This window comes from Barbus barbus, assembly GCF_936440315.1.
Source record: "Barbus barbus genome assembly, chromosome: 46".
Lineage (NCBI taxonomy): Eukaryota > Metazoa > Chordata > Actinopteri > Cypriniformes > Cyprinidae > Barbus > Barbus barbus.
Window position 1 is genome coordinate 2,751,765 of NC_136724.1, and position 12,467 is coordinate 2,764,231.

At 34.7% G+C, this 12,467-nt stretch overlaps 1 protein-coding gene across 1 annotated transcript; it reads left to right on the forward strand.

Moving 5' to 3' along the window:
* Positions 1–4,029: 4,029 nt before the first annotated feature.
* LOC306864894 (uncharacterized protein) lies at positions 4,030–12,087 on the forward strand. Its single transcript, XM_079409178.1, has 13 exons — positions 4,030–4,163; positions 5,434–5,627; positions 5,730–5,870; positions 6,817–6,955; positions 7,106–7,295; positions 7,371–7,512; positions 8,348–8,491; positions 8,572–8,627; positions 9,438–9,619; positions 9,701–10,101; positions 10,700–10,796; positions 10,891–11,080; positions 11,164–12,087. The coding sequence occupies exons 1-13, from the start codon at positions 4,050–4,052 to the stop codon at positions 11,307–11,309; spliced, it is 2,136 nt and encodes a 711-aa protein (XP_079265304.1). The 5' UTR covers positions 4,030–4,049; the 3' UTR covers positions 11,310–12,087.
* Positions 12,088–12,467: the final 380 nt, after the last annotated feature.

Below are 12,467 nucleotides of genomic sequence, written 5' to 3' on the forward strand. Positions count from 1 at the left end.
CCAAGAAGCAAGATTGCATACGGTTAGCACACCTGATGGAGAGTTGGATGAATCTCTCCAAGTCATGGGAGTCATCATATGCAGAGAGCGGCAGCCGCACTCTTGGTTCCAGTCGCTGCCGATAGGTGGTAATGAGCGAGCGCTCATTACCACCTATGTATACAGAAGAAAGTCATATACACCTCGGATGCCTTGAGGGTGAGTAAAATATGGGCTAATTTTCATTTTTGGTTGAACTAACCCTTCAATAATCGGAAAATTAACATGTTATGGCTTTTTAGCTGTCCAAATGTTGGATCTCATACGAAAATATATAAATAAATAAGAATAACGCAACCTCTTATTTACATACGTTTTTTTTTCTTTCTTCATAACAACTCCCACTCGATGTAGTGGCGTGGTGACATTTATTCTTGTAAACTGTTTCCAGCATTTCAGTAATAAAAGTGTCCATGTTTTAAATGCATGCACATTACCATGAATGCAACGGTTACTGTATGGTGCTTGACAGTGGTCAAAAAGGATTTATAAAACTGACTTTTGGATTGACTCCCTTCTTGTGAATTGAGAGATGTGGATTCAGATGGCAATTCAATTATTACACGACCTTGGTGTATGTCAAAAACAGTGATGTGCCATGACCTGAAGAGCAGCTTTTACTTGACAAACCAATCTGTCCGAGTTAGAGTGGGTTCTGACAGAAAATGATCTAAGATTCTGTGAAAGAGATGAGGAAGGAATGGATAAATTGCAGTTCCAATCACATATCTGTCAACTATTTTCACTTACAAAACCGCACAAAAACCATCAACAGACAGAGGCACACATAGGGCATTTAAAAAATCTAAAAAAAAAAAAATAATAATCTAAACTTCAATACATGCTCTTGTTAAAAGTTCTGAGAGAAGTTTTAATTTACTTGAGTATGTCAAGCATGCATGTAACTTTCACACAACTTGAGACTCCAAACAATCACTGAGAGCAATGGTACATCTAAGTGGAACGAAGGCATCTCTAGAGACTTTTTAAACATTTTGAAACATGAAAACTGTAACAAGCAACTAAATAGTCAATAACTGTTTTGCTAACCAGCTTTTCCCATTTTCATTGAAAATAAAGAACTGACTCAAAAGAATGAATAAAACACGAATGATTGGCATCACTAGAGTTCAGTTAACCGAAATACAGGACACACATAATAAAAGCAAAAAATAAAAGCATTTTTTAATATTCCTTTTGAGGAAAAATAATGCAGGCACATCAACTTTGTTGAGCACTTGTGTTGAGTGCCTGTGTTTGTGCACGCTATCAAATAAAGTATACAATCAATTTGTGCACACTATCAAATAAAGCACACTATCAAATAAAATATGTGTTCATAGTGACATGAGTGTTTTAGGCTGTGTGCATACAATAAGCATTTGAATAACATGAATAACAAAGACATGACACTAGAACATTTCCGAGAACAAAAATACACACAAGCACATCAAAACCGTCACAAAACCTGTTACAGCGATTTCCTCGTTTGCTGGAAGCAAAAACTAAAAGTTTACATAGTGGTGAGTGACATGGATTCAAAGGTTACTGAGAAAAAATGAATCATGAGAACAACCTTGCATTCATGTGGTAAAACACCTGCAGAAATAAAACAATTAAAATGCAGTTACTGCACTATAATGGCTACTGCATTATAATGGCTTTAAAACAAAATAAAAATTGTGTTATGTTATTTTTTATTTTATTAAATCATTTAATTTTTTATGCTTACAAAAGTTAAACACAGGCCATCTTGTTTGTAAGTAAAAAATTGAAATGGAATATATGCATTGCATGTCAAAATAACATTTTAAAAATTTCTAAAGAATTTTCCTAAATCATGAGAAGCGCAGCCTGGCTTTGGAACAATTTACAGACAAAAGCTAAATGGTTTTTCCTGTGATCTGTGTTTTTCTCTTCTTTTCTTTTCTTTTCTTTTCTTTTTTCTTTTCTTTTCTTTTTGAAATTACAGTTATTTTACAAAGCAGTTATTCAGTATCTAAAACTCTCTGAATTTAAATTTAGTTATCTTTTTGCATATGCAAGCAATGTGAAAATTCTATTTTATTTTAGAATTTCAGTATTACCTATCAATAATGTTTTAAAGCATAATTTAATTCATTTGACCTTTTACATACAAAAGTGTTACATAAAATAACGATGACTGAATAAGAGGAAATGTGGCACAGATAAAATTAATGGAGTGTCTATTTACACTAAGTACCAATAGCCCAGCCTTGTTGGTAAAGGCTATTTACACTAACTCCCACTTTTTTTCTCCCTTTTCAAATCTCATATCGCATCGGAAAGGCATTTATTTTCAATAAAAATGAAGGAAATAATCAATAAGTTGAAAAGTATCGGGTATAGGGTAGGGAGGGCTTTATTGTCCCAATAAGGTGGCATCCATTAAATAGCCTAGTTTGTCAAACAAGTCCCTCTTCTCCAGGCCATAGATGATGCGTGTATTGACATCACAGGGGGAGACCAATGTCAGGCCTGTATTTGCCATGCCAGAAGATTCATTATGAAATGGATGAGAACCTGTGGCCAAATCCACAAGACAGGGTTTATAAAAACTTAGAAGTACAGTGACATACAGTACATACATTTTACTGTATGTCTACTGTAGTTCTTTTCTTACAGTAACTTTTTTTCATTTAATTTTTTTTAAACCTGTTGTGAGTTGATTATTTCATCAATAATTTTACATTTTTGTTTAATGATTCCAGTGTCTGTACTTTTCTCTCTAGTCTATTACAATGATGTATGAATGTGTAGAACCATAATGACAGCTGCATCATGTGTTTTGAACAACTATATTTAATGATTGTACTAAAAACTACACAGTGAAACTATGGGTATCTTGTGTATGGGTGATATAAAATAATGTTCCTATGATATTTATAATAAATAAATAAATTATATAATAAACGAGGGTTTTTTTAACCAATGCTTCTGCAAATGCACAGTTTTTTAAAGATATGAATGCAATATTCAAAGTTTTGAACATTGGACAGCCTGTGTTACAAATAATGACTGTTCCAAAGAACAACTTCCTAGACTTACCGACAAGTATTTTTCCTATATTCCTTTGCTTTCTGTATAGTCTAGAATTGAAGTTTGCCTACGAATGACCCCTTTAGGAATACTTGACCTTTAAATGTTGAATGACTGGTTTGAACCTTTGAATGACTGGAATTACATCATTTTTTGAATCTCTACTTTCATATTCGTACCATTTATTTTCATAAGATTGACAAGTGACACTCTTATCAGAGTTTCTTGAATTTGACCAATAGGAAGACGTCAGTAGCAGTAATACTATGTAATAAAGTGCTGCACATTTTCTATACCATAAACCATGGTCATAAATGATCTAAATCATTGAAGAAACCAGATTTCATAAAGTCAGTTTAATATAATTTAGGCATTGATATGTGTATTAATAGGTGGAATAAATGTATTAATAGGTGTAATAAAACTAAACAGATGCTCACTGAAAAACAAACACACATTTACATGTTTTTATTCACTGTAGCATGTTAACTAAAACCATGAAAAACATTTGTGATAGCTGAAATAAAATAAAATATAAATATTAGAGAAAACACTTAACTAAACTAAAATTAGAAATGTTGCCTTGGAAAGTACCTCACTTTCAACTTAAGTCGAGGCACTAAAATTATTAGTGGAAATTAAAAATAAAATAAAAAACAAACTAAACTGGGAAAAAAAGAAACACTTCATTGTATGAAATCAAAATATGATCTCAAAATCACAAACTTAGCTCAAAGCATCTAACAGATGTACAGAGATGTTATGAAACTATAAAACAACAGCATGCCAATCATTCTTGTTGCAGGAGTGGATGAAGGATATCATTTTGTTTCCTTTACTGGAAGATTTTATTGTAAATGTCACTTTTTTTTTTTTTTTTTTTAGATGACTTCCTTCATCAGGTCCTTTAAAAGGGAAGCCCTTGTCAGATCTCATTCACAAGCATCATCATGTCTGCTCTTCTCTCAGCTCTGCTGCTGCTGGCATCCACAGCCTCAGCCTCACACTACTATGGAGGAACAATGACCTTCGACCCAAGAAAGAATCCTGATGGATCCTATGGGGTGAGACCTTTATTATATTTCTTCAATTATGGGCAATTTTTATGAGCATTCTTATTAAAATTAACTAAAACTATATATACCTATATGTAGACAGTATATACACTACCGGGCAAAGGTTTTAATGTTTTTGAAATAAGTTTCTTATGCTGACCACGGCTGCATTTATTTGATAAAAATACAGTAAAAACTAATATTGTGAAATATTGCAATATTGTAATATATTTTAAAAATGTATATTAATGTGATGCAAAGCTGAATTTTCAGCCCCGTGATCCTTCAGAAATCATAATAATGTGCTGATTTGCTATTCAAGAAACATTTCTGATTATTATCAATGTTGAAAACAGTTGTGCTGCACAATATTTTGTGGAAACCATGATTTTTTTTTTTTTATCTATCTTGCATTAAATTTTTTGGATTAAATCTTGCATTAAATCTTTTTATCAATTGTCTTAAAGTCGGCATGAAATCAAAATGGACTTTATTTACTTTACTATCGCACATTACTAGTCTTGATGTTAACAAGTAATCCGTGCAACTTAATCCGCTGAAAAAAATAGTGTTTTGGTAATCTTTAATCAAAATCTGAACATTTACTTCCGCTCTGGAATGGCATTCCTTTTTTGATAACATCAGTTTAACGGCTTGGGCAGAAAATATGAAATATTATTAATATTAAACACACCCCTCTGACCGTTAAGTTTCTATGAGTGAGAGACAGAGAGGAGCAGCGCTAAAATAAAACCCTGCCCTCTATTTAATATTCCGTTTCTGCTGGAAATAAGTCACTACACTGAAATAAAGTCGGCAGCAACTTCCGGTTCACCCAGACTTTAAGATGGTAATCTGCTGTTTTTCCACCCATTTAGGTGGTTCTGAATTTGATTGTGTGGGTCAGAATTGATTTGGGTGGGTGAATGAGTGGGAAAAAGTTTGGCAGTTTTCAAACATTTACATATTATATGCTAATTGGTTTACAAACAAATACCCAAGTGTGTATGTAGTCCATTCTATCAGTCATCATGACGTTATAAAACACACACACACACCCACTGCAAAGTCAACTGTTGGTGCTGATACCGACAAGCACACACTCGTAGCCAATCAAGATTCCAGAATGTGGATGATAATCTTATTGATGAAGGAGCAATTAAGGATCTCAGGGGTGTTGTAGCAGACATTGAATGACAGTAATATGATTTACTGTCTTTTCAGACTGTAGCTATGCCAACTTTATTTTGAGAAATTACTTACATCTGTATTTTTTCAGGTGGATATCCGCTTCAAGGAGGCTTATCATAGCTGTGATACAGGTGACTACTGGGGTTGCAGGTCTGGAAATTGTGGCAATAAAAACACTTATGTGAGTGGTCGTGTGGACAACAGTCCCAATGGTGGTAGCTGGTGCCAGACTGAGGGAGTGATGAAAAGAACCGTCTCCAACAACAGCCCATTTCAGCTGCAGTAAGCACAATTATTCAGAGGAATACCACTAATCTAATTCACTATAATCTAATAGAGCTGTATACAAATAATTTATTACAAATGAAATTAATGTGTCAACAGCAAAAGTAGTTGCTGCTGGATCTTTAACAAAGTCTCAAATAGTGGAAACTGGAGACTTCTCACCCATATTGATCTTGGAGAAAGATCTGACACCTCTAGACCCAACAGATCTCCAGTCGTCACTGCACTTCCCATTGTTAGGTAATTACATCCTAAAATCCTTATGAACTCCATTAATCTACACTGTTCAGCATTCATTATTTAACCAATATATGACAATTATATCACTGTAATCATTTTTTAAATGTTTTATTTTTTATATTATATATTTTAAATATTTTCATTATTTATCTTGCTTCCATTTTCATTATTATTAGTAACAGCAGAAGTAGCATAGCAAAAAATATTTTTTCTTTTATTCTTTCTTTCTTTCTTTCCTATTTATTTATGCATTTATTTGTCTTACATTTTTTCTTCAAGATATATAAATGTAGTTCATTCAGGACCACTCTGGCAGTAAAAATATGATTTATTGATTACACACAATATTTGGTTTGGCGGTATGGTTCTGTATGGGGGTTCAGCAAAAAACAATATGTAATTATTAGCTACCTGTAATGAACCCCCGGAACCATCAGCATGACATCAAGATAATGAAAGTAGGACTGCTTGGGAAGCTTGTTTTGTTGCAGCGATCTGAAAGAGAAGAAAAGAAAAACCACGAAAAGCCAAGGTGCAGGACATAATATATGGAAAAGTATACTGATTAGTTGGGTGGGAGGGAGGGTTGAATGCAAGCTTGACTAAGCTGGAGGTGAGTGATAGTGCCACATATATATATACACGTACCTGAGATAGGAGAGTTGCTGGGATTGGAGGGATCTGAACAGCTGATAGTCAGCTGTTGCGGAGCTCTGCCTATGTGGCGTGCCTGAACTAACACTTGCTCTAGATTTTCATTTACCTTAATTTTTTTTCTTATTGATTATGATCAATAAAAGGAGTAAAACTCACTTTAGGACCAGTTGGTGTAAAGTAAAACCAAAAACATTTTAGAAAAGTATAAATGTTTCTTGATTACCCAAGTACTTCTTGGAATCTGTTTACCTAAACAAATTTCAAGATGACTATTTTGGATTTGTTCCAGAGTTCCTCAGAACTGCGCCAGGAACTACAATCTTCTGTCCTGTGATCCAGATAAAGACAAGGTCAGGTGCAGATATGGACTTTTCTCTGAAAATGAGTGTGGAATGTGCAACCAACATGCAGGATTCAGTTTGGACCAGGTGAGGAATAATGTACAATCATGATTGTAATGTCATGTATGTTGACAACAGTGTTCCTTTCATTCTTCCACATGTTCTTGGCTCACTGAGTTGCTACTGACTGTACAAATATTAGTAAATTTTTCATTTCCTTTCTCCCCCCCCCCCCAGAGTACCTGTACTCTGTCATATTCCAGTGCTTCAACAGGTGTTTATGCATTTGAGCTGGTCATGGAGGACTATCCCACCCAGGACATTACTCTAAACTACACTGCCATGGCTGCTTCGATCAGATCTCCCTTCAATAATGTATCCTCCAATACACCATTGAGCAAAATTCCTCTCCAGTTTTCTTTACAAGGTACCATTCAGTGCTAAAATCAGTCTATTAAATGTGATGTTCTGCCACAACATTTATATTATGTTTTGGTTTTAGTGGAGGCTCCTGCACCATCTTGCACTGAGGGGGAATATCTACCTCAGTTCCTCCACCCAACACCTCATCATGGAGAACATCTACAGGCTCGTGTCAAGCAAGAGCTAGAGATCAGAATTAAGGCTACTGCAGCCTTCTCAAGGTATGATGGAAAAGTCTAGTTTAGATTAGTTTAGCCTCAGCCAGCTCCAACACACTTGACTGGTAGTTTCTAGTGACCTTGATTAGGTTCCAAGGTTTAATTAAGCCTGGAGCTAAACGCTCCTGGGACGTGGCCCTCCAGGAACAGGTCTGGAGAATCCTGGACAAGACCAAACTAGAACTAGCAAGACTGAAGCTGACTTCAAAAATTTATTTTTTTTATATATATATAGAAATTGAATTGAAATTGAAATATACTTTATTAGAAATTTGTAGTGGACTCCATAGCCATCATTTCATTAGAACCTGATACATTAAAAATAAAAATAGTATATATAAAGTATATGCAATATATATATATATATATATATATATATATATATACACACACACACACACACACACACATACAAATAAGGCACAATTTTGTTTGCTCATATAAAAAATGAGCAAATAACACAAACAAATGCTCCTAACCAAACAGGTAGAATCTAATAAAGTATGTCCAATATTTGTGAATATCAGTGAAATTAACAGAATTTAACCCTTTGAAACACATGCATCATTAACAGCAAAAACAAGTCAAATCAAGAAAACAAACAAACAAAAAAAGCCCAGTGTAAGCAATCTGAATAAGCAACGCAATTAGTACAACAATCTAACTTTTTGGGTTGACAGCCGAAAATGTGTAATTCGTGTTCAAAACATAAGCAACAATAATGCTTTATGCTTTCCTCAAGAAGAAGAGAGTTGGGTCAACTCATACTTATGTCACTTTGGCATAGTGATCAGCAGGAAGAAGTGCCATAAAAAACTCCTATTTTTATTTTTTTCAGGATCACTGATGTGGTCTTTAGTGGACCTCTGAACAGCACGAAGGAGACCACCACTACTGGGGAGTATGTGATCAACTGGACACCAACATCAGAGAATTATGGCCAACATTTTCCAATTTGCTTCACTGCAGAGGGACAAAATGGGTATGATTACACAACTAGATTAATTCAATAAAACAAGCCATATCAAATGAAGGTGCAGTAATTAATTCTTCATTTTTTAGGTCTAGGAACTATCAATCTGAGATGAGGTGTGTAATTGTTGTGGTGGAGGCTGAAGGTAATTACAGTGTTCGTTGAAATTCATCTTACCATTAGTTTTGATGTTTTATTTCAAAACCAGGATCATTGTAAATATGTGACTCCGCCTACATTTCTGCAAAACCTTTTTTCATTGTAGATGTGTGTTTATTAAACAGCACAGTGTCATGAATAAAACATACCCAATCAAAAAAAAAAAAACTAAAAAAAACTAAAAACAAAAAAAAAAAATGTAACCAATATTGATAACAAAAGCAAATGTAAGATGAAGACACATTTGCTGAAGACACCATGCCATGATAGCTTCTACAAGTCTTTGAGCTCTTTTGTGGAGTGTTGTGATTCGTGTTTCATGGGTCTTGCACCTGAACACTTCACATTGCAAGTGCAGTGCTATAACGGGTGGGCTACTGAGCAAGTTTACAACAGCTGAAATGCCAAACATGGAGCTGGTTAGGAGATACAAATGTCAAAGTCTATTAGTTTACAAATCATGCACTATGGTAAAAGTGTTTTGAGGTAATAACATAGTATTTTGCAAGGAACCATGTAAAAATAAGGCTTTTATTCATCAATAATCTGCCCCGTAATCATATTTTGTGTGAACAGGAACAAAAGTTGTTGGTGTATTAATGCAACTAGGGTTCATTTCACATTTGGTGAAATGTATGTACAGCTATTTACATACATATTTACAGAAATGTCAGCAGAGTAACATATTTCCAATGAGCCTGGGTTGTTTAATTCTTTAATACCTCTCTAGTGTTCTTCAAGAAAAAAAATAAGTTTATGCATCTGCATTCTTATGATTGTTCTTTATGTCTTCAAGGTCCAAGAGCACATGTGACTTGCACTAAGGACACAATGTCAGTGTCAATAGAAAGAGCCACTATTTCAGATATTCATGGAGATCACTTGCGGCTGAACAACAATGCTTCCTGTCCAGTTTCTTCCAATAGCACACATGTGTTTACAACTTTCTCTCTAAATGGATGTGGTACTCAAATGGAAGTAAGGAGTTTAATGAGTTTTAATAAACCTAAATGACAATAAAAACATTCACTGCATCTAAACTACTTTTATACTTTGTAGGAGACTGATGAACATCTCTTTTTCAAGAACACAATTGTTACCTATGATAATCCAAACCACATCATAACCAGGAAAAATGTATTTGAAATTGAAGTTATGTGCAAGTACCAGAAAAAGAGCAGCATCACCACAAGGTTTGATGCTCACAGACCAGCCATCAACATCACAGAGAGAGGCTTCGGCTCATTCAGCTACCAGTTTGAGTTTTATCAGTCTGGTAGTTTCAGAAACATAAGAAATCCCAGCAGCTACCCACTGGAGTACAAAGTTGGAGAAAAGATCTACATGGAAATCGCCCCTGTCAATGTCCTGCAAAACACTGAGGTCTTCCTTGAGTCCTGTGTAGCTACACCCTATGATAATCCCAATTATCCCATCTCTTATCCTATCATCAGAAATGGGTAAGAATCCAAAATCACTAAAATCAATAAAGGCATATTTTTTACACAATGTCATTTCCATTTAGGTCAGGTTTATGTGTGGCAGGGAAACACATAGTTGGATTAGTCTACTTAATGTGTGGTCATATTCCAAATTAAGTCAGTACCATTTCTTGCCAAGTTGCAGTTGAGCAACAAAGACATCAAGTGTTGTGCAAAATCCGATTAATCTTGGATGAACCTCATGAATCTTAATGAGAACTTGTTTGTATTGCTTGAATATATCTGTACACCTTCATCTTATAAATTGTCCAAATTAAACAGTACTTCAATGCAGGAGTATAATATAATATAGTATATGTTAACTTGATGGGCTAATTGAATAGCATGTTAAATCAAAACACACAAATATACAAAATATATCTAAAACGACCATTTCTTGTTATTGGTCAATATATTTAATTAGATGTAAATAAATCTTTAATAAGACTACATCTAATCATCAAATGATATTGTAGGATGCAGAACCTAATATAAATGTACTGTGTCCAATGAAATGCTTTGACAGCAGTGTTGTTTTCCAAAAAATTAATCCAGTCCAATTTTCAATGTACGTCAGATGCGGGGTTGATGAAACCGTTTACATCTACACAAGTCACCAGCCCAATGTCAAGTTCAGTATGGATGCCTTTAAATTTATTGGACAATATGACCAGGTAAAAAGGGCAACAACAACAAAGTAATTTTACTGGAATAGTAAATGTTTTTTTGTTTGTTTGTTTTTTTAATTGTCACTCCTTTTCTCTCTAGGTGTTCATAAGCTGCTCAATTATCCTGTGTCAAGCCAACAATCCCAACACACGCTGTGCTCAGGGCTGCACTAATGGCACGCAGGTCGCACCATCCTCACACGTTCACAAAAGAGAAGCTGGCATCCAGTCCGGAAGCCACTTCATCTCCCAGGGACCGCTGCGGTTGAGGAGGAGTGCATCGCTTACGGGTATGTAATGTCTTGGTCGTTTATGCAGACTTTGCAATCAAAAGATGAGGATTTAAATGCTAATGTCCCTTATTTGTTTACAGAGACCATCAGCCCAAGCTTGAACCTGAATCTTGTTTTTGTGGCTGGATGTGTCGTAGCAGTAGTTGCCTTGGTGTGTGGAATGATGGTCTACAAATCCAGGGGATCAAAGATCAACTACCAACTTCTGAAATCAGATGAGATTTGATCGGATCAGTTTGAACTACAATCGGATGATGGCAAACATCTAATTAACATATTTTGCATTTCTATGGTTTCTGAAAAATAAGACTTTTTTTTTTTTTTTTGGTTTGGAAATATTATAACAAAAACATCTGTTCTTTCTTTTCTGCATGGATAATGGTCTCTTTGGGAACTCTTTGCAGTGTTTGCATGCATATAGCAAAATTAAACATGCACTTAATAAAAACTGTTAAAAATAAATTAATTTGCCAATTTTGTTTAAATAAAGGGTTGTTGAAATGAATACATCCTTGATTAAATTGAACATATGTGTAATAATATAGTAATTAATGTGTCCTCCATAACTTTAAGTATACTGATTTGGCCCTTTTTGAGGATGTTAAGGTTAAGGTTGTAAGATAAAGTGTTAATGTTGGGTGTAATACTGATCCACATAAGAGATCAGGGGGTGGAGATTGGTAGGTTTAGGGGTGGAGACGGGGTGGGTTTAGGGATCAGGGGGTGGAGATGGGTAGGTTTAGGTATATGTAATGTGGGAGGAGTTGGATCTGGATCTAACCACGCCCCCTGGATATTGTGGGTTGCAGCGAGACGCTCCTCAACTATTGCGTTCTTCTGTGCATATTGGCCAATAGGTAGCGGTGGTAGTTGGTACTCAACTAAGATTTATTATTTGGGCATCATAAGAAATTGCTGGGGAACTACATAAACATATTTTTATAGTTTAACAAAATTATTAAAAATGATTAATGGTGTTATCAATCATTAAAAACACACATTACAACACATAATAGCCTTTATTTAATAACAATCTCCATTTATAACATTTGTTATACAGACTAAATATACAGGCTTAAAGAAAAAAGAGTCACCTACATCTTGGATGGCCTGACAGTCTGTAAATTAACAGCAAAGTTTCATTTTTGGTGAACTATCCCTTTAAAGCTCCAGTTGACAAACATTACATCTGTAATACAACCGCAAAATTCAGTTTAAACTTTGCTTAATGAACTAAGAAAAAACTAAACAAGCTAAACAAAATGTTAGCAAACAAATATTTACAAATATGACTACTGTTCACAATTACATCTTTAAAATGAGGCAGAGGTAAAACAAAAATGAACAATAAGTTACAGTATATAAAATCAAGTCAAGTCACCTT